We start from the raw sequence: 23,948 nt of genomic DNA, 5'->3' as shown, positions 1-23,948 counted from the left end.
TAAAGAGTGGAATGTGCTTAGCTAGTCCAGTGTTTGACATCCCGTGAGTGCTCAATGATTATGAAAGAACCAACATTACTGGAAGCTTATTGTCAATATTAGTCATTGTTATTATTAAGGGTCAGTAGTAGTCAGGAGTTTACAATGCTGGGGCAATTCAAGAAGAGCTGAAGGGAGAGGTGACAGTGAGGTTTATGGGCAGGAAGGGGAAGAGAGGGACCAGTGATAGAGTTAATGGGTAATGCAACCAGGTAATTTTACTTAGCCTGGCCAAAGCACATGGGATCAGACCATACACAGTGAAGTGGGATCACGTCTGGCCTACAGTGGCCAAATTCTGCAGCAACTTTGAAGGACAGGACTTGTGGTACTGGAAGGGAATAGTTAGTACACTCCCTAAAATGATCACTACCAACTGGTTTCATTGGGTAAGTGTGGCTGCCTGGGGAATTAATTCAGTGCTTTTGGCTAGTCAGAGGAAATAGTGCAGATTACCATATTCCTGCAGACTTACCTGAGGCCAGCCAAGAACTCCATGACAGCATTGTAGTTGCCCATGTTCCAGCAGCACTTGGCCACATGCACCAAATATGAGAAGACTTCCCGCTTTTCCTCCATGGAGCCTGCTGTGAGGATCAGCCATGTTACCCAGGAGCTCACCTGGAAGATGCAGGAGGGGCATTCACTGAAACTGTGTCCTGAAGCCAGATACATATTTTTTCCACAAGAAAACTTTCTGTTTTTTTTTTTTTAAATTAAGTTAGTATTAATAAAGGAAGGACTTGACCTAGAGATCTGAAGTGAAAACCAAGCTCCATCACTGCTTTGAAACAGAAACTTGGTGAGTCATTAATGTCTCTGTGTTCATCTTCATCTTTAAGATAAAGGAGACTGAAAAGAGCAATTGATAAGATCCCCTTTCAAAGTGCACTAGTGGTATAGTGCTGAGCATAGCTACCTCCTATAAGATCCCTCTATACACTTCCATGACACTAAAAGAAAATAAGGCTTAAGGATAATTTTGATGGAAATATATTCGATGGACATCAAGACTAGATGTAATCAATGTGCTTAGCACTGATTAAAGATATTTATCAAGTAGTAAAATACATACTATCAAATGAAAAGAAGTTTAGAAAGCTATTTTTGGATAATTTATATATATGTACCATCTATTATGTACTTCAAATGTCAAAATAATGTCAAAATAAAGAGAATAAATATTCACAGAGCACTTTTATGTGCCAGGAGCCATTGTAAGCGTTACCTATATTACCATGATTATCTTTCACAACAATCCTAGGAGTCAAGGACTATTCAGATCCTCAGACCTACTTAAAGGCCTCATCCAGCAGGTGGGAAGGGTTCGATGTGGACTCAGGGTGCCTGATTCAGAGTTATATTATTAACCCCCAATAAATGCCCAATGTGTACACATGCACACTAACGTTCTCCAACTCTGGGATTAAACGTATTCTAATAGAATTTGTTTTTCCTACTACTACAGTATGGACTAAAAAAATTAGTAAGAATTCTCATCTACTTACCTCTTTATGATATACACTCTTGAAATCATTTGCATTAGCTCTAAGATTATTTTATTTATAGTATTCTCCCTATACTTTGGTGTTTGGACACTAGCGTCCATCTAAGTTAATTTCTCCACCCTGGCTAACATTGGGGTTAATGAATTCAGTTGTTAATAGACTAAAACCTTGGTCTTGACCTCACATGGCCTCATTAGGTACACTTGAATCAGCAATAATCTGAAACCTAGGGATCAATTCTTTTCCCCAGCCTGCATGATGGTGAGACCTGAAGAGACTTCATGGTGACCCAGACGACTACAGATTGTTCAAGGTCAAGGGCATAATGTCCAAAAGCAGAGGAAAAAAACAGATAAGAATTAATGGCATTTAGCACTGGCAGCAACCATAGAGGGCAGTCGAACCCTATTTTTCCAGATCAAGTATATGGCTCACAGGAGAAGTGACTTTCTGAGGTCACTATTCTTGTTGATGTCAAAACTAGGACCCCCTAGAGCTCCTAACATGCCCCTCTGTTCTCCACCTGCTCTGGATCACACTGGCCCTCAGGCAACAGCAGATCAGATCTGGACTCAGACCTCTAGGAGAAGCCCCATCCAGGTCTCCCCAGGAGCCCTCTAGGATTCCCAGGGCTGACCCTTCTACAGCTATGAGCTATCCCTTACTCACGGTCCCCATGCCTCGTCTTCTCACCTGGTTAAAAGTCACTTTTGTGAAACTCTGACTCCATTAGGTTAAAAAGAAGTTAATTTGCTGATAGACATTGACTGTCATTGGTGCTACTGTTCAATTTTTCCTTTAGGCTGAATTGCTTTTGACAGGCCCTGCCCTACAGTGCGAAGTCACTTGGGATCATAACATTGTTAACTCTTTTGAGTTGAAAATTCAAACCCTTCTCCCTACAGATATATGTGAGATTCTAAAAAGTTACAATCATTCCTCAAAGTCATCCAAATGATTACTACTTGAGGCCTCTGGCTATATTCTTTCCATGGCTTTAGAGCCTTTTCTGTTGAAATTCATGGCAAATCAGGATCTCTGCAAAGCCACTGGTGTTTCAGGTCATTCTTGTACCATGCAGTGACCGGAAAGGGTTAACTCCCCTCCCCTGGAGAGGCCTGCTTGTAGTAGCGCAGGTGCAGAACACCACTTGGTTTTGGGTCTCCATCCTGATTATGTGTCCAGGTTTATTTCCTATCAGTCAAATCATTTTCCATACACTTTCCCACAATGCTAGGAAAAAAAATAGCGATACTATATTTCACATGGAAACCTAATTTAAGCCAACTGTTCCATCGCTGAGTGTGAGTCCCAAGGGCCCCTGGCTGTTGAGATTATGTAAGCACTGTTATCATAAACACACACACACACACACACACACACACACGCACGTACACCATCTGCTTACAAACTTCAGGGAAGATTCTTTCTATAGCCTAACATATTCATAATTTTAGAGGAACTAAGTGGTGAGAGTGTCATCAATGAGACAAAATATGAAAAAAATAAATAAGACAAACAAAAGAGAGAAGATTCAGTGACAAATGTCAATAGGATGCGTTGCCAATTCAGAAAGAATTTCAGGAATACTGGAGTCAAAAAGAAAAACACAAAAAATGTATCAAGTTAAAGGACCAAGTCTGTAGTATAGAGAGTGCCCCTAGCTGCTAACTGTGGCAGATTAATTACCTGGTTTCATTGGTCAGCTCAGAACAAGGAGAGAAATCAGGCCCCAGCCTCATTCTTCAAGAGCTCCTCCTAGAAGGCTCTGGCTTACCAGGATGATCCTAAACCCCTGGACCTGCTCCTAGCACCACAATTGCTCTTCTCCCAAAATAATTTTTTTCTTTTGCTTTTTTCAGTACTTTTAGGCTTAGCCAAACTGAGCACCTTGCTCTCTCTTATCACATCAAATACCTTATTAGCATCACTGTAGCTCAATTTGGAAGGAATGTTCTTGCACCACTCACACAGACCTTTCCTTTGAACTTGAGACCTTATGGGTCCATCGACTGGCACACAAGCCAGGATGGGAAGATAAGGTAGGTGGACAGGCTGGAGCCTCCTGTATACCTGTGCCCTGGCCCCGCTACAAGTAAGGGGCAAGGCAGCCTTCTGGAGTCTGACAAAAGCTTCACTTACTCAAGGAGAACTTCCTTGACTTTCCTTCTGGAATATGTCCTCAAGTTTGCATGCTGTGGTACCCCATGGCATTCTGAGCTCTGTGCCCAACTGGTGTTGTGCTCCCACGAAGACAGATGTCATCATAGACAGTGTGCTATGCTCACAGGTAGGTAGCAGTGTCTGCGACCCACCAAGATCTGTCCTCTATAAGTCTAATGAGGCCTGTGAATGAGGGAATGAATGATTAAATGCTGAATGCTTACCTCTTCAAGGAAGGCTTTTGTGATGGTTCACCTAGTACCTTACATTCAAATTTCTTCCTCTTCTCTTGGACTTAATGTCATAGCTTGAGTCCAAAGTTACATTGATGCTTGGATTCTCTCCACTGCATGAGTGTGCATCTGGCTTATTTTTGTTATATTTGTGTGCCTGACTCTTTCACATGGGCTTGTTCTGTCTCCCTCAGCAGACCCTAAGTTCTCAAGGACAGAGGCCACCTTTCCCACATTTCTAGTATGGGGATGCTCAGTGCCTCAGGCTGACAGGCAGGCCATCGGAATCCCAGGAGGCCGTGGGCAGGGAGGATTCTCAGCCTCCAAGTACTCAGGAATTATATTTGGGACAAAGCCTGAACATTTCCTATTGCTGTTCCCAGGTCCAGAAAAAGGAGACAAATAACTTTATGCCAAAAAAGTGTTTTGAATACACTGAGCCTAAGTTTTCATGGAAAGATGATATTTTATAATGGTTATTGTCAGCCTAATTGCAAAGGTTAGGCTCAAATGGTAAATTCTATAAAAGATAATGAAGTCTAGACAAAGCTACATGCAAGTACTTTACATGAAGTGTACATCCACACCCTCCCTCTGTGGACCAAGTTAACCCTTGAACTAGAGCATGCAGGCACAGTCATGAATGTAACACAGTCATGAATGCAAGTATGTAACACGCACACACACACACACACACACATACACACACACACCTGTCTAGGTAATGCTCAAGTGTGAGCACTCACAATGGAATCACTGGGGATGGTCATAAGGTGTTTGTTTAAATGCAGATCCCAAAGCCTCACCTAGACCTGGGAGTCAGAGTGAGGACAGGGCCTAGGAATCTCCGTGTTCAGATAAACTCCCTGGTGATTCTTTTTTTTTTTAGTTACACATAGATACGATATCATTATTGTGTTCATTTATTTTTTTATGTGGTGCTGAGGATTGAACACAGTGCCTCACATGTGCGAGGCAAGCGCTCTGCCACTGAGCCACAATCCCAGCCCCCTGGTGATTCTTAAATGCACTGAAATATGAGATCTAGCCCAGAGACTCTGTATCCCTTTTCTGTATCGTGGGTCCTTGAATCAGGGCCCACACACCATTTCTGGAGTCCATACAGTCCAATATTATAAATTGGCCACCCTGGTTTCATCTCACCAACTGGACCTGAGTCCAGAACCCTTTTGGAACTAGGAAGGGAAGCCAAGGGAGGCAGGAGAGTGTAGTCGGGAGGGAACAGGAGCAATGGAGTTGGGTGAACTGTGCTCAAGTCCCCGTTCCACTGTTCCCTTGGGCATGTTCCTGAGGCAAGTCACCTAACTGCTCTGAGCCTCAAGTCCTTTTCAGTAAAATGGGAATGATACTTACCTCAAAAAATTACAGTGAGAGTGAAATAGAAGATTATATCTGAAGATCTCAACACAGAGCTTAGTAGATGGTTAAAGCCTCCATGAACATTTACTACGGAGACTATGGCCACTGCCACCACCACTACTATGACTCTTGTTACCAGAACACAGAAATCCAGAAGAAAGCAGTCTCTGAATTCCACTTGCTTATGAGACAAGGCTGGACCAGCAGAATCTGTGACTGCCCTGAGCACTGTCCTTTCCTAATAGAAGGATAACTCACAGGTTACCTCTCCTGCAGGCTTCCCTGACTCCTCAGTAGGAATAAAATGTCATTTTAAAAGTTATAATGACCCAAACACATATATGAATATATTTATGTCTCGATCTAGATCTTTATTATCCATCTGACATTTCAGATGCACCATTTTTCTGTTCTCTGCCTACACGGAGATCTATGCCATTTTTTCAATTTGATGACTTGTGCTGTGAAGATGTAGGGAATTTTGTTTGAACTCTTGCTTTGGCTGTCCCACCTCTCCTCATCCTGAGATATGTGAACACTGTACAGATTACATGAGGCTGGCCACACTCCTTCCTTCAGGCCTGGCCTCAGGGATGATCAGTGTACGAACCAAGACAGGCTAACTACAGTTCTCCTTGAGTCTTTTGCTGAAACTATCAGGAAGAGACACATCTTTTTGTTGGAATCACAAACTGTAAAGATAGAGTTCAGGGCCATCAATAGATATATTTGCTACAATATCAGGAGAGCCTGCCTGGGAATGAAGCCAACACAAAAGAAAGATAAACATAGATTCCTGAGGACATTTGTCAGACTCCTACATCTAACCATGCGTGAAACCTTTTGATGACCTCATATACATAAAGCAATTTTTCCTTTTTTGTATGAGCAGGTTTGAGTTCAGTTTCTACTAACTTGCAAATGAAAAAAAAAAAAACAGAAACAAAAAAAAATTGAAAAATATATCATGACTTGAAATGACTCTCCTTCTTCTTCTTTTTTGGTACCAGAGACTGAACTCAAGGGCACTCATAACTGAGCCACGTCCCAAGTCCTTTTTTTTGTATTTTATATTTTATTTAGAGACAGGATCTCACTGAGTTGCTTAGTGCCTCACCATTGCTGAGGCTGGCTTTGAACTTGCGATCCTCCTGTCTCAGCCTCCCGAGCTGCTGGGATTACAGGCACGTGGCACTACACCTGATGAAGTGACCCTCCTTCTAATAAATATTTATTGAGTATCTTCCATGTACCATGAACCATGCTGGACACTAGTAAATAAGACAAGAACTTGAAGATCAGTCAGAGAAAATCCCACAAGCAAGTTATTAAATAGTGGCATGGTTGGTATTATGGTTGGTATTATTACAGAGACTGAACTCAAGTAGATAGATAAGTTGGATAAGTAGAAGACCAACTTTACCCATTTATATGCTGCATCTCTGGAAGACTAGTCTTTCTACCACTCCTTGGTCCCAGTTGCCCTCCAAAAGCACTTTATTTATATCTCTATAATGGTGCTTAATCTTTCCACAAACAGTCACCGCATGCCTATGAATTTGCTGGGAACTATGCTAGGCATGGGGCAGGAAAAATTGAAGCAAGTATACGAAAATGAAGATAGCATACTCTGCCTGCCAACGAGGCTGTTGTGTGCACGTCCATCTTCTCTACTCAACTCTTTGAGGGGAGAGAGCATACCATTTTAACTACCTTCCTACTATTTGTAGAATTTCTTGCACATGATAAGCAAAAGATAGTTGCTTATTCCTACATTCTTCAACTCTAAATTCCCTGAATACTCAGAAATTGGGGTTTTTAAAAATTTTTTTTTTACTGTTTTCAGCATTATATTGATGGTGAGTTTAAGTGACAAAGAAAAACAGGAGGGGAGGTAATTTATCTTAGGTTTAGCTAAACCACAGAAATTAGGTTTTAAATTCACTAGAGTTATCGACTATTTTAAAACCAAGTAGGGAAAATATATTGAGATATGTGAATACTATTTATAATTAAATGAACTAGAGGAAACCACTAGCAGCTTGGCAGGATGTGTTATCTTCTCTTTTACCATCTTCAATTGAATTGGATGGATTATTCATTTTGAAGCCAATTATAAAATGATATTCAAAAGTAAGTCTCATCTACATATTCTCCCCTTCTGTAAAAGTAGTTAATAGTAGCATAACATAGGATCTTAGTTATATAGTCCCTTTTAGATATGATGGAAGTTAAATCCGTAACTAATAGTTTACATAAAAAGTCTTGATATGAATGAACTGCTAGCATCAAACTATTTTGAGCCTACTCCATGGTTATTTATGAATCATTTTTCTTCTTCTTCACATGTTTTTTTTTTTTTCTTTTTGGTGCTGGAAATTGAACTTAGAGCCTCATGCCTGTTAAGCACATACTCTACTGCTGGACTATACCTCCCATCCCTCTTTGCATGATATTAATCATCATAATTACAACAACAGCTTTTTACATATCAGAATGTATTTGTGAAACATACAATGTTTATCCCATTTAACTCTCTCAGTTCTACATGGCTGGAACTAATATTATTTCCATTTTAAGAAGATGAACCTGGGCCCACAGAGTGGGAGAACATCTTTACTACATGTACATCAGATATAGCACTAATTTCCAGGATATAATAAAGAACTCAAAAAACTTAACACCAAAAAACCAAATAACTCAATTAATAAATGGACTAAGGAACTGAACAGATACCTCACAGAAGAAGAAATACAATTGGTCAGTAAATTGAAAAATGTTCACCATCTCTAGCAATTAGAGAAATGCAAATCAAAAGTACTCTAAGATTTCATCTCACTCCAGTCAGAACAACAATTATCAAGAAGACAAGCAACAGTAAGTGTTGACAAGGATGTGGGGGAAAAGGCACACTTATACATTGCTGGAGGGACTGCAAACTGTTGCAACCACTTTGGAAAACAGTATAGAGATTCCTTAGAAAATTTGGAATGGAACCCATAATGCAAACCAGCCATCCCACTCCTTGGTCTATACCCAAAAGGCTTAAAATCAGCATACTATAGTGATACAGCTACATCAACATTTACAGCAGCTCAATTCACAATAGCTAAACTGTGGAACCAACCTAGATGCCCTTCAATAGATGAATGGATAAAGAAACTGTGGTATATATACACAATCGAATATTACTCAGCATTAAAAGAGAACAAAATTATGGCATTTGCAGGTAAACAAATAGAGCTGGAGAATAATCATGCTAAGTGAAGCAAGCCAATCCCATAAAACCAAAGGCCAAGTGCTCTCTCTGATAAGTGGATGCTGATCCATGATGGGTGAAGGGGGCATGGGAAGATGGAGGAACTGGACAAAGAGTGGGGCATGGGGGTAGGTAACATGATGGAATGAAAGAGACATCATTACCTTCGGTACATGTATAATTGCACAAATGGCATGACTCTACATTGTGTACAACTAGAGAAATGAAAAATTGTGCCGCAATTGTGTACAATGAAATTAAATGCATTCTGCTGTCATGTATAACTAAAAAGAAAAAAATTTAAAAATGGTAGTGTGTATATATATATATATATAACCAGAGTTTCAGAGTGGCTAAATAACTTGCCCAAGGTTACACCTGTAAACTAGGGATGGGCCAAATCACCAGGCCCTGCTACTTTCCATTTGCTCTTAAGAGACTTAGCTCCTTGTGAAATAATTAAAACTTTGAGTCCCAGACACTCACTCTTATCTAGTGGGCAAAGAAGTGGCTCTTAGCAAAGACTATGGGAAACCCAGCTGCAGATGCAGCTGAGTCAGATCCTCTGTAGGAACAGAATGTTAGCATTCTAAGTCACAGAGAATGTGGCATTGGCACCTGCTGTTTTTTTTCCAATGCTTCTATTCAGTCACCCATTTAAAATCTGTTTTCCATGTCCTGCAGAATAGAACAGGGTCCTGAATAGGAGTCAGGAAGATGAGAGAATGTGTCAGAGGCCTATCCCTGCTGCTCACTTACCGAGGCACCCAGGTGTCCCCTGAAAAGCTTTGAAGGTTCAGAGATGTGGCTTTTTATTTCCTCTCCCACTCGGGGGATCTCAACTGGTCAGTGTCAGTGGGCAACCAAGTTGATTCAAACCAAGTTGAGATTGATTCTGTAATGGCTGGGTTTGCATCTCTTCCTTCCTCCCTTCCTTTTCTTAGATAGAACCCAGGGATACCACTGAGCTATGTCCCCAGCCCTTTTTACTTTTTATTTTGAGATAGGGTCTCACTAAATTGCTAAGGCTGGCCTTGAGCTTGTGGTCCTCCTGCCTCAGCCTCTTAAGTTCCTAGGATTACAGGCATGTGCTACTATGCTTCATGGGTTTGCTCTTTTCTGACATCAGTGAAATAATGATATCAAATACTCCCAGAGCTTACTTAAATAGACTCTGTTTTAAGTCTTTAGCGAACATTAATTCATCTACTTGTATAAGAACCAAAATAGGAATATGTCATTATCACTTCCTTTTTATCAACGAAATAGAAGCATAGAGAGGTTTAGTCACTTGCCTAAGATTGCAAAGCTTAGGTAAGTGGTGGAGGTGGGATCCTAACCCAGGCAACCCCAGCCCAGAGCCCATGCTTACAACTCTGTGCTCTATTGGCATGAGTGGTTCTAGAATAATGGTGTATCGTATGGCTCTCTCTTGGCCTTTCTTGATTCTCTTCTTATATTGCCTCTTCTCCATAGATGTTTCCCTCCCCTTAACTTGGTTTTACCCATGCATCTCTGCTCCTGGCATCAAACAACTATTTCTTGTCTTGTATATTCAAGAATAAACTGGATATTTCCACCCAGAAGGCCCCAGACCTCAAGTTCACTCTTGGACCCCTTCTTCATTTTCAAGCTGTCCATCCAATAAGTTTCCAAGTAGCAAAGATGTCACCTCTTCCAGGAAGCCTTCCCTGAGCCCTCGGGTTAGTGAGTCCTTACTATACTGCACTGTGACTGCTATCCCCTAGCCCCTCCACTGGAGATGGGGCTCCTTGAAGGAAGGACAGTTTTGCTCATCTGTTTCCCGGTATAGGATCTGACATGATTAGGGGGCAGGTGCTCAACAACCTCTTATTCTGAGTTATGCATGAGGCATAGCAGCCAACTCTCTGTTAATGCTGCACTTCTCAGGAGATGAGCCTAGCACCTGAGTTGCTTCAGGGACCTAAAGCAAGATCACTTACTCTAGAAGATGACCCCATTGCAACCACCGTCAGCATGCTCTGCACCCAAGAGGCTCAAAAAGATGTGCTGGGAAAGGACACCTAGAGAGCCATGATGCAGAAGCCTGTGGGTACTTTGGCCCACACCTTAAAGATTCCATTTTCCCTGAGATTCTTGGGTACTGGAGAGAGAGGGCAGTGGTGGACTTCTCATCTGGTCTACAGTGGGCTGGGCCCATTCTGAGATGTCCTGAGTGAGCCCCCTGGATGGAGAAACCACTGACCACACTGCCTGAGAGAAGAGGATGAGTGGATATTGTCTGCCAGGGCCACTCTGCAGGGCCAGGAGACATGCTGTGAATCACTCTGGGCCCCAGAGCAGGTGGGCACCTGCCCCAGGTGAGCAAAAAGTGAGTCCAGCTAGTCATTATTTTACTTGGTGTGAAATATAAGCTTCTATCAATTTTAATACAGATGGTGAGCAAGGGTCAGGAGATGACAACCGAACCAAAAATGACAATCAAGCAGGAAGGAGAGAATGGAAGGGGAGAAAATGGTTTGTGTGTGTTGACGTATGTTCCCCTAAAGACACACCTGTGTGAAGAAACAAAAGAGATTGGCAGTTTACCAAGACTGGTTACACCCTGGCCCCAATGAACAGACATAGATATAATGGATCTTTAAGAAGAAAACAATTAGGGGCTGGGGATGTGGCTCAAGTGGTAGCGCGCTCGCCTGGCATGCGTTCGGCCCGGGTTCGATCCTCAGCACCACATACAAACAAAGATGTTGTGTCCGCCGAAAACTAAAAAATAAAAATATTTTAAAAAAAAGAGGAAAACAATTAAATCAGCTGTCGGTGCAGGGCATCTTTGTAGGGCTGAGCTTCTATGAATAAAACTTGTTAGGGACTAAATCTGGGGAAACCTGAACTTGACCTCCTCAACTTCTCTGTTCCATGTGGGTCAGAGAGTATATGAAGTAGGCTCTAAGCTAAAAAAGTTCAGGTTCATTTTGGGGCTCTGCTTTTCACTGTTTCACTGCTTTTCACTGAGCAGGTTACTAAACTACCCTGAGATTGGATATCCTCATTCATAAAAAGGGGACCATCAAATGTCCTGTATTACAAGGGGTGTGGTGACTAATACAAGAAACAATATACGTAAAGGGCTCCAGGGCTGGGAGCTGAGTACATGTTCAATAAATGTCAACTAATATTGATAATTAAATAAAACAATAAGCAGCTCCCTCTTCAAGATGAAGCCCTTGAGGAAACAATGCTGACCTTTTTATTACAGCTCCAGCTTTCTCTTCTCTGTTCAGCAGAGAGAGGCTTCCTAAGGAGGAGGGCCTCCAAAAGAATGATCCTTTGTATCTTTGAAAGATGCCAGAAAGGTGAAGGAAAAGGAAGGCACAAAGGGGTCAGGCAAGTTTTTAGAAAGTCTATCAACAGAATGTCTAAGCAAAGCTGTCCCTGAGGGGTAGGAGCAGGAGATGAGGAAAGGACTGGGGTGGGGGCTCTCTGAGAAAGTGGGGATACATGCACACATCCAGCCTGGTAGGTAAGGAAGTCCTGAAACAAACAGTGGTGAGACCAAATGCAGTGGTGCACGCTTGTAATCCCAGGGGCTCAGGAGGCTGAGGCAGGAGGATCATGAGTTTAAAGCCAGCCTCAGCAAAAGTGAGGCACTAACCAACCTATGAATGAAACTTGTTAGGGACTAAATCTGATAAAACCTGAACTCTACCTCCTCAACTTCTCTGTCCCATTGTGGGACAACCATTTAGAGACCCTGTCTCTAAATGGAATACAATAGGGCTGGGGATGTGGCTCAGCGGTCAAGTGCCCCTGAGTTCAATCCCCGGCACACAGCCCGCCTCCCCCCTCTGAAAACAACAATAAAAACAACAAAACAGTGGTGAGTCAAAGCAGGTTCTTCAAGATCAGCTGCCCTGAAAACCTAGGGCCGTCATTTCTTGGAAACATCAAGGACATTGGTCTGCAGTGACAGCATTTGATGGAGTGGATTTAACCACATCATGTGACATTGGCCATTTCAATATCTTTCTTGCTTTGTTGGAAGGAAGAACATGCCCCAATTCTGTGTAAAAACCCACAGAGTTGTACAGGAAAGGCAAAAATTCCTGTCCAAAAATTCAGCATGGTACAAAATTACTTGAAATGCCTCGCCAACTATCTAATCTATAAAAATAAACAGTGAGTGTCCTGCAAGGAGATCGTGTAACTGTTGAGTGATAACCGCCTGGTGGAGCAAAGCAGAGGAACTTGAGACTGACAGCTGAGAGCTTGCATTCAATTCAGAACGTCAAACAACTGCCCAGTGGCCCCGCTCCAGCTCTTCCAAGCTACACTTGATCCTTCATTTGTCCTGTTTGTTGACTAGTCATAAGTTTCTGTCCCTCGGGAACATTAGGTTTTGAAATTTTGATGGGCAGACATTTGATCTGCCAATTTTGAATTATGATTCCATGTTGTATACCTAGTAGGTGCTCAAGAAATACAGCTGTTTATTATCCCTTTCTGCTCTAAAAATCCCAGATAGAAATAGGCCAGCAATTTTTGAGGCAATGGTTCCCAAACCATGTTCCAGGGAATATATTGTAGCAGACATTAAGTATTTTGTAAAGGAATGTCTGGGGCCATATAAGTTCAGGAAAAGCTGGGATTAAAAAGAGTTTTTTTTTTTTTATTGGTAGGATTTCTTGGAGACTTTAATATGCTAATGTGCATGATAAATCTCTAAGAAGGATCTAATATTTAGTATTTCCCCAGTTCCTTTGAGTGTGAGATACTTTTTTCCCCAAAAGCACACTAATATCTAGAAGAACCCTAGAATATTGACCCTGGCTCCCTCCTGGTTACTTTAGCCTGGTATGGACATAGCCTGGCACTTGTCTCCACTGGCAGTTCTGCAGACTGTCCACCTGTATCTGGCCACTTGAAAACACATCCTTTCATCTCTGGAAACTGCTTAGGATGGGTGCTTGGGAGGTCAAAATAGAAAGGGCATCACAGAATTTTATATAATTGGTGTCATACATCCAGAATCAATATGTCAGAGGAGGAACTCTAAAATCAAAACACATAGGAAGTTTTTTTTTTCCTTATAATCCAAAATAAGATTAAGGCATGTGGGCATCTATGACTTCATAGCTGAGGCTACTGTGAGGAGTTTGTCCAGAAAGTAGACTAGCTTTTAGCCATGTGATCTTGTGAAATAGGGTGACGACTAATAGATCAACAAACCTCAGAATGTTTGAATTGGAAAAGTCCTTAGATGTTATTTAGTCTACTTCCCTTATCTGATAAATGAAGAAACTGAGGGCCAGAGAGGTTAGTGACTTGCAAATGTCACCCAGTGAGTGAGTGGCAATACTGGGGCCGGACCCCAAGCCTCCTGGCCTCAGGACATCCTGTGTTCATAACCGGCTGGGCTTCAGTTGTCTCTGTGAAGGGGCTCTGATGCACAGCAACTGCCCTCCCTGCTGGGTGCAGAAGTAGTGCATTCTGGGTGGTGCCAGCTGGGAAGGAGCTAAGGTGGTCTGATGGCAAGGAAGAGGGGAGAGATGGGAGCTACGCAATTGCTAAAGATACTAACTCAGAGATGGTGGCAGTGGGTCCTAGTTAAGCAAAAGCCTAGGAATAAATTGGGACCAAGCCAGGGCAATGAAAGCAAGAGTGCCCAGCTCAAGGCCTGCCATGTCACAGCCCTCAACAGGCTGGATGGAGTCCAAGAGGTGGCTGTGGCGGCAGACCTGTCTACAGAATTTCAGATATGCTGGCCTTGAACTTTTCCCCCTGTAGCTCCAGCCAGAGAGGGATACCAGCTGTGCCCTGCAGGCTGGGCTGCAGGAGGGAAAGGGCGGAGGAGAATGAAGACTTGGGGCAGAATTCTAGAAGGCACGTTCAAGGGAAAACACAGCAGAAATAATAGTATAGTTGCTATTTGTCTTCATTAGGGATGGCAAGAGAGGGAGAGGCCTCAGGAAGAAAACCTCCCTGTTTCTGTGAGGGGAGGAAGGGTCCTGCAAGGAACATTCTGGTTAGGATCTCTTTCAGGAAGGGAGGGAGCAGCTGCTCACCACCAGCTGCAAATTAGGGGCTGGAGGCTGATGAAAGGCTCCATGGGCACAAACTTCAGGTTAAGAGCCAAAGAAATTCAAAACCTTGGAGCTAGGGAGGCTAAAGTGAGCTTGAGACCGGCAGAGGAAGGGGATTTATTTTGGAGGCTGGGGCCACGTAGCTGGGAGGATTTTTAGAGTGATTTTGCTGAGCAGGCTGAAAGTGAGGTCTGACTTGTTTTATTCAGGGTACTCAGCCAAAGAAGTTTGGAGCTGTGTTGACAGTTTCTGTACAAGGGTCTAGGAGTCTGGTAATTTAAGGGTTACATGGATCCCCCAAATATCAGCCTTGCTTTTCTTGTAGAGAAAGGGTGAGTATTAACCTGAGAGGGGTAAATTCATGTTTTATATCTAGTGGAAGAAATCTCTCAAATAAATCATTACTTGGGAAGTGCTTAGGGTGTAGAAACTGAAAAGAAGCACCATTCTGGAATTAGAAAGTGACACATCGTATGCCCAAAATAAACAAATCCCAGATCAAAACAAAATAATAAAAGATGATCTTGGCATATTGATTAGACAAATTTTCTGTATAGATGCTTGAGGGAGGGGGAATTTTGGTTTTAAGTCTCTAATATTTGCTGTGTGATAATATTGCTTAGTATTTTTTCCCCCTAGACCTTCAATTTAAAGCAAACCTGTGAGCCATACCTACCTTAAAAGATCATAGGATTAAAGAAAATAATGTGAACTTGCTTGGCACAGTAGGAAGGTTAGCCAATCTTACTACTAGTAAGTGGCATTTATTCACATATAAGAGAGTAAAAGCAAATTTTGCTATGAGCTGATGAGAGTTGAATATATAATATAAAATAAAGAATATCTGGAAACTAGATATTTTCATAGAAAACTGAATATGAGATTTCTTTCTATTTTTCTCCTATTTTTCCAAGTGCTAGAAAACATTGTCAAAACTTAAAACACTTTAGTCAAATATTTTCCTGAAACAAAGTTGGTGTGCATACTTTCTTTTCCCCCTTATAACTATAAATAAGTAGGTTCCAGCCTTGTATCAAATATATCCAACACCTGTAGCATATAAACTCTGGCCTAAATTTCCTAAAAATGCTGGACATGTTTTAGTATTTTAATGATAAAACCCAGATGTCCTGGTTTACATGCCCTGGAAGAAAAGAAACATACAACCTTACAAAGAACACTCACCACTTTAAATCTGATTAAACTCTATGCCAAACAAGGACTGGAAAGAGTATGATGTTTGTACAAACAATCTTTTAAAAAGTATTTTTCAAATCCACTTAAATGTCCTAGAAAACTCCTGAAATGTGAACCAGCAATATTTATTTACATTCCACTCTTGCATTAAAGTATTAGTTTGGGTCATGGCTTGGTGCTTGGAGCAGAATTGTACTGATGATAAGCTACGTTCTGAGAGTGAAATGAATCCTGCTTTGGCCATTTATGCGAATGACATTGCCATTTAGAGCCCGGTGATTCTTAAGCATAGCTCACTTTCAGAATCACTGGGGAGAGTTTTTTGTTTTTTTTTTTTTAAACCCAACTGCAAACTTCACTATTTAGTATAAAACTCAGTAGACTGGGGAGAGGAACAGAATCGCCCTTATGAAAGCTTTCCTAAGCGATTCTGAGAAAGCCTTGTGTTTGGAAACACTATCTAGGGCCCTGGGAAGTAATTACTCCCCAGCATAGAAATTGCTGGGGATCTTGTTAAAATGCAAATAATGACTCAGTGGGTGGGATGTGGGCAGAATATCCCGCATTTCCTGCAAGTTCCTGGATGATGCTGATTCTGCTGGTGTGGGACCACGGGGTGCATTTCCTTCTCCAGTCTCTTTCAACCTGGAATTGTCCGTCCCTCATCATTCCCTCACTTTGATGTCTTCATGTAACTTCAACGACTCCAGGCCTTGCATTCTTCAGGACAGACCTCAGTCTTGGTCTGTCTGATGCTTTCTCATGACCAGACTGAGGTGATACTGTCCTTCAGGTACCCTCCAGGTATACACAGAGAGAAGCTGGCTCCCCTTGCTGTATCACACCAGAAGGCACCTGATGCAGAGCCTTCACACCACTCGGGATAGGAATCTTGGTCATTTGCTCAGGTTGCTGCCTACCAGGTATCTCCATCACAAGGTCACCATTTTCTCTTCTGGTAATTGATTATTATTTTGTCAGGAGATATCCCAAGTAGGACATTCCAATGTACTTGCCACCCACCTGCCTTCCATTGATAACCCATCACCTGAACCAGCTGCTTCTATGATAGCTACCAATGATTTACATTTCCATCATTCTTTTCACATTTATTAGGTGCATTCTTTGGTAAGAAAAAACTTTCTCGTCTCCATTTATTTATTTTTCATATATTTATATAAATCAGCACAGACTCCTGGATTGTAATTTTTTCACTATATTGGAATCCATTACCATAATTATTTATTTTGAAACTCAAATTGTCCCCAAGTGGCTACTGGGTCCTTTTGACATGTTTCCATCTTCGTTTGAGCATTTCCTTACTTTCTGGCATAACAAAATGTTCCAGACTTATCTTTAATTTTCCCTGTCCCAGTCATAGGCTCGGTCATTTCTCCAAGAAGTTCTAATTTCTTTTTAGTGAAGAATGGTATTTAGACTCCAATATCTGTGTGCCCTGTGCACACCCACATATATATTTTTTCCTCTTATTAATCTTTGTATATATATTAAAAACATAAATTCATAATGAAATCTACATTTTCAACTTAACACCTCAAGGTCCTTCCTAGCCTTCCTTCTTTGTATCTTTATAAGTATCTTTGAATAGTGAGAAACCTGGCTCTCATCTAGTTTTTCTAAATGCGTTTATTTATTGCCCCAGTAATTTTTTTTTTTTACCAAGTAACCACTCCCTCAACATTTGGGTTGTCTCTCATCTCACCACCCATGTGCCATGTCCCTTCACCACCCTGCATCCTTGAGTGCTGGGGACATCCTTCTGCCATGCCACTGATGTGCCTCTAAGGGGCTCCCTTGCCCCTCACCACATGAGCTAGGCCCTCCCCGCACCCCACTCCTCCATGATGAAAAGAAAGGGAAAAGGGAAGGGAAGATAGGAAGGCTGTTCATCCTTTGTAAATGGTTCAACAGTGGGTAACAGAGCCGCTCCCTGATAGAGAGGCTGTGGAAGGAGCAGAGCAGCCTCTTCAAGGATTACGCCCTGGAGGTCCTGAGCATCACTTCAATAAACCCTTCAAGCTTTAAACAATGGAAGGCAGGCTTTCCTAACCACTCTGCCATTTGCTAGTAGCAATTTCAAATTTTTGGCCATATAGATTTGCCCACTGTCCACAGCTGACACACAGCTGGGAACCACCCAAAAGAATAATAGACAGCATTAAAGATGAATCACCCATAGCTGCACATATCAACATGAATGAATTCCCAAAACAAGCCTGAGTGGAAGAAACAAGTCAGAAACAGATGCAGATGGCTTGATCAAAACCTTCCAATGATTCCCCCTATCATTTTGGATGAAGTTGAAAACCCTTACCATGACCTTCCAAGCTCTATCAGCTGGGCTTTCTGACTCATAGCCTTCTGCTTCTTTTTCTACCCCCACAGCTCACCCCACCCAGCTACACTGAACTCCTTGCTGCTCTCGAATGTGCCCGGCACACTTCCCACAGGGATTTAGCCCTTATAGTTCCCACTGGCTGGCAGGTTCTTCCTTGCCACATCCAGACTGCTGCATCCCTCAGCCCCTTCCTGTCTACTCAAATACCAGCCTTTCAGTGGGGCATCGTCTCGCCATGCTACTTAAGGTTGCAATAGCCATTTTTATTGTTCTGTCCTAGTACTCTTCAGTCCACTATTGATCTTATTGATTGTCTTATCATAAGTCTCCATCTAACTAGAATGTAAACTCCATGAGGTTAGGGATTTCTGTTTACTTGTCCCCTGCAGGATCCCCAGAGCTTAGAGCAATGCTGGCGCTCAATCAATATTTCTGGATGAGTAACTGAATGGACAAAATGGATTATATTCCAGGACCAGTTTCAAGGAGCAACTAAAGGCTGCCGACCAACTGATGACAGGAGGCAGAGCTCAATTCCAATTATCCTGGATCAGAAGAGTCATTTTTGGCAGCCTACCTCTGACATATCATTCTAGCTGACAGATGAACCCATTTAAGAATCTGGGGGTGCATTTGGGAGTTGCTCATCTTAGAAAAGGCATTGGGATGCAACCCTACTAGCAGCAAAGAGGTTTATTTTATCAGTACTGGGAATTGAACCCAGGGGCACTGTACCATGAGCCACATCCCCCGTTCTTTCTATTTTTCATTTTGAGACAGGGTCTAGCTAAGCTGCTTAGGGTCTTGCTCAGTTCCTAAGGCTGGCCTCAAACTTGTGATCCTCCTGCCTCAGCCTCCTGAGTCACTGAGATTACAGGTGTGTGCCACGATGCCTGGCAGCAAAGTAGTTTGTTTCCCAGGTGAGGTGGTCAGGTGGCAACATCCAATCTCTGACCTTCAGCAGCTGGTTTAGTCATCCAATATTTGTGGAGCAATATCTAAGTAACAGGACTGCTTCATGTGCATAATTTATTCTTTTCATTAAACAGACCTTTTCAATTCTATTTATACACAATTGTGCCTCATCTTCACTCACTCCTTTTTCCCTATTGCCAGGTCCCTGGCTCAAGCTTTATTTGTGCAAGTAATACATGCTTGTAAAATAAAAATTAAAATTAAAAAAAGCCCAATCCAGGGCCTGGGGTTGTGGTTCAGAGGTAGAGCGCTCGCCTAGCATGCGTGAGGCGCTGGGTACGATCCTCAGCACCACATAGAAAAATAAATAAAGATATTGTGTCCATCTATAACTAGAAAATAAATATATATTTTTAAAAAGCCCAATCCAACAACACAGCATTCTATACAGTAGAAAATGAAATTCCCTCCTTCCTTCCCTCACGACAGATCGCCATAAAAATAAAGTTTCTTGGCCCTCTTTGCAAGCAGACAGGTGAGAGTCCCCTGGGGAATGGGAAGGTGGTGGAAGGAAGAACTTTTGCAAACCTGGATTACTTTTGTATATAAAAGTACTTGTCAGGAATTTCAATTTTCAACCATCTGTAGCATGTCACACTTGTCAAAAGCTTGGCTAAGGCAACTGGAATTCATGAAAGACATCCTACGGATAGTGCCAGGCATTCATTCCTGAGTTTCCTCAGCTTTATCCACATGCCAACTAAGACTATCAGGGGTTACGCACCTGTACCAAGTTATCTTAACTCCCCACCTCATATCTTTAAAGTCCTGTTTTTGCATTATGTGCCATTATTGAGGGAGAATATCAAATATGGCCTAAGGGAGATTGTTTCTGCAAATGTTTTTGTCCTCAAAACTGCTCTTGAAGGCACTATCTATTTTCTACAGGACACATGCCAGACATTCCTCCCAGAGATCTAGGACACAGCTTGGATTTTCTGATTTGGTATACTGCTGCTTCTTTGCCTTGCTTCTCTCCTTCCTTTTCCCTCCCATCCCCAGATGAGAATAATATTACCCATCATATCACCCTTTTGCCTAGGTTACCAGGAAGCTCTCACTGAACTTTTTTAGTCAATAACATCTATTTGCTTTGCCTAGGTATTCTTGCTTGCATGATTCTAGCCATTTTTATTCTACCATTTTTCAAAAGCTATCTTAAGTACTTCCTTCCTTCCTTCATTTTTTTTGTGTGTATGCTTTTGCATACACAATACATTAAGAAGCAGGCGAATGCTGATATTTTATCATTAGGTAAGAAAAAAATCAGGACCAGAAAGGTTACCTTTTGCTAAAAACCACAAACTACTAGTTAGTAGAATCTTTTAGACTAAGACCTGAGGATTCCTGTCCTTTTGGTTGTTTCAAATTAAAGACTAATATTTCCCCTGCCTTCACATGTTGTGGATATCCACCCAGCTTGTTCTGCTCCTGGGAAGTGCTGCCAAGGCTGGGGGGGCTCAGTACTTTTCTCTCCAATCATCACCATCAATGCCTTTATTGAGGGAGAATATAAAATATTCTTATCAAGGCTGAGAGTCCAGGAGGGAGGTGATGTGTTCTAGCAGCTTTTCATTTCTGCTTAGGGAGGCTCAGCTCCAGCAACTTACCAAGTCCATGTGGGACTCCACATGTAATTATGGGGCCATGGGTGGAATCTCTTTAGGAATCCAGGTATTCTGAGTATGGTATTTTTGTTGCAAAATGTGTGCTCATGAAAAATAAAGATGCAAAAAGCTTAATGCAAGCTGTGGAGCTCTACATTTTAAAGTTTTTAAAATGATAGTTTAGAGGTGGGAATGTAGCTTAGTGGTGGTGGAGTGTGAACTTGGCATTCATGAGACCTTGGGCTCCATCCCTAGAACCACACATACCAAAAAAAAACCTCCCAAATAATTAAAAATAAATAAATGATAGTTTAGACTCCCAAACTAAAAGACCAATTGATTGGATTTAAGTTAATAATTTCTGCTTAAGACATTGATATGAAGTCAACATTCCTATTTGTACCTCTTTGTTTCCTTATATGGAAAAAATATAGCAAATTTAAAGATGAGTCCAGGAAATGCTGACTAAATATTCAGGGAGGACTGACAGGGATTCCTAAGTGTTGTGAAAGCGGGGTCACAGTGGGGAGCAGGATCCATCTGGAGGGCCACTGTGCATAGGGGCTTTGGAGGTACATGTCTGCCCTAAATCCTAGTTCTCCCACTTACCAACTGTGTGAGCTCAGACCTGCTCCTTAAGTTCCTGAGCTTCAGTGTTGCCATCTATAAAATCTGAACAACCCTAGGATTGTGAGGTGGATTTAATAAGGGTTCCCTACAGAATGACGCACACGGCACAGGGCTATTAGAACCAGATTGTAACTATTCTACCTAACCAAATAGACAAGAATCATAAAGAAAAATTTGAGAGGAAGAACATAGTGGAAGGTACTAAAGAAGTGTTGGGTAAGTTTAGCAAAGAGCAGAGGTAGCTGCAAAGATGAGTGTTCAGACTAAAGTGTGATGAGCCAGTTGCACCAGGATGAAACCAGTCCATGAATGAACTCCATACCTGGCAACTGTCTGCTCCTGCTGTATTTATACAGCTTGTATCTAAGGGACCAGGGTCTCCTTCTTCTGTCATCAAGTCATAAACGGCCAACAGAGCATAAGACATGGCAAAGTGCCCTAGAGAGTAATGATGGGAAAGATCCTAAGCAGATGGTCCAAGGAGAAGAAACCCAGCAGAAGGGGCTGTTGGCAGCTGGACTCTTGTGGATTGGAAGGGGCTGTGGGGGAGCACTGGCCTCAGGGTGGTGGTGGTGAAGTTCTTGGCTCAGTTTTGTCACAGATTGATTTGGATCTGAATGTAAAAACATCTTGCCAGAAATTTTCTGTCACAGGAAGTTCACTAGAAAGTAATGAAAGATTAAACTGCTACATATCCTTTAAAGGTATTTGTATTATCTTGGGGGGTGGGAGAAGGCAAATTCAGGTCAGGAATAATTAAAGTTGATAAAAGGAATATGGGAGTTCTCCCTTGGTTTAAAACATCTTGACTGACAGAGTTAAACATTCCAGAGGTTTATCGCGTAGACATATTTATACATGGTAGATCACATTAAAGAAATGTTGGGTTCTATTAACATTTGTAAGTTAAGTTTATTAAAAATAAGTTGCTCTTATTTTTAATCTGAAAACCAAAACTAAATAGCATTTAAAAGCACAAGCTAAAACCAGGCTGGATTCCATCATTAACTTGGCAGAAAGAGTGGCCTTTGATTTTGTGCCTGATATTCTGAATGATTATTTGCTGGATTTTTTATTATTTATTTATTTAACCAATTCCTTCTCCAGATTTCTTTAAATTTTAGAAACAAAATGCTTCACAAATATCTACAGTCATCTTTTTCTTTGGATGTCTGAGCAATAATAAAAAATTATAATATATGCTTCACTTGAGGCTCACATACTCCAAAACTGTACAATCTATAAAAGATTAATTTGTTTAAAAAATCATCAAGATTAAAGTACAATTCTTCAAAGAATATTTTTCAGTGGGACACAGTAGTCTAAATAAGTAATGACATTTTAGGTCTTTCTCTATTTTATAAAAGGAGATAGCTTTTTTTAAAAAATAATTTTTAGTTGTAAATGGATATAATGACTTTATTTTTTAAATTTATTTTTATGTGGTGCTAAGGATCAAACTCAGTGCCTCACATGTGCTAGATAAGTGCTCTACCACTGAGCCACAACCCCAGCCCAGGAGATAGCTTTTTAAAGCATATTTTATAATATTTTTACACTTACAGAAAAATAGCAAGAATAATACAATTTCCCATATGCCTGGCACTCAATGTCATCTTTTATGAATGTGTTAGGTGATCATCAAGCATCTATGACAACTAATAGACTAATATTTCTATATTATGAACCAAATTTTCCATACTTCATTATTTTTCAGTTTTTATCAAATGTCCTTTTGTTGTTTTTGTCCCAGGTTCCCATTACATTTATTCATCATGTCTTGTTTGGCACCTGTTGTTTGTAACAGCTCCTCAGACGTTCCTTATTTTTAATGACCTTGACATTTTTAAGAAGGGTCAGGTACTTTGCAGAATGTACTTAAGTTGGGATCTAATGTTTTTCTCGTGCTTAGACTGGTGCTAAGGTTTTAAGGGAGGAAGATCTCAAGGTAAAGGGCACATTCTACCAATATGATATGTGCCTGTCGGTGCTGACCTTGGTCACCTGGCTGACATAAGATTTTTCAGCTTCCTGTACTCTAGAATTATCCATTTCCCCTCCTTCCATGCTGCATTCTTTGGAAGGAGGTCACTTGCCCAGCTCATGCTTAAGCAGCAGGGAGCTATGCTCCCCCTCCTGCAGGTAGCGTAGTTATTTAGAATTCTTTTGTACAGATTTGTCTATTCTTCCCCACTTACTTACTCTCCCTTATTTATCTATTTAATCATATCATTATAGATTCATTAATATATATTTTGTGCTTTGGGCTGACATCTAATACTTCTTTACTTTTTTGCTCAGATTGTTCTAGCTTTGGCCCTTGGAAGTTCATTCAGTTGGCTCCCTGTTTCTTTGACAGACTCCACCACTGTGGGGTTCCCCATGGGCCACATTTTCTGTTGGTGCAACACAGTTGTACATAAGGATGGGACTTGTTACATATTCATATATACACACAATATAACAATATCATTTGGCCAATTTTACTCTCTAGCATTTCCCTCCTCCCTTCCCACCTTTCCCCTCTGATCCC

At 41.4% G+C, this 23,948-nt stretch overlaps 1 protein-coding gene across 5 annotated transcripts in view; it reads right to left on the bottom strand.

Annotated features, from left to right (window-relative positions):
- The window catches only part of Plce1 (phospholipase C epsilon 1), a 371,015-nt gene that overhangs the window by 83,473 nt on the left and 263,594 nt on the right, over nt 1-23,948 (bottom strand). For all 5 annotated transcript variants that reach the window (XM_048801772.1, XM_015500030.2, XM_048801774.1 and 2 more), the window contains one exon: nt 515-660. In XM_048801772.1, coding sequence (XP_048657729.1) covers nt 515-660 — 146 coding nt within the window. The remainder of the gene's footprint in view (nt 1-514; nt 661-23,948) is intronic.

The sequence above is a fragment of the Marmota marmota genome, unplaced genomic scaffold (assembly GCF_001458135.2).
Source record: "Marmota marmota marmota unplaced genomic scaffold, marMar, whole genome shotgun sequence".
NCBI classification, from domain to species: domain Eukaryota; kingdom Metazoa; phylum Chordata; class Mammalia; order Rodentia; family Sciuridae; genus Marmota; species Marmota marmota.
This window is presented reverse-complemented; position numbering and strand designations above follow the sequence as displayed.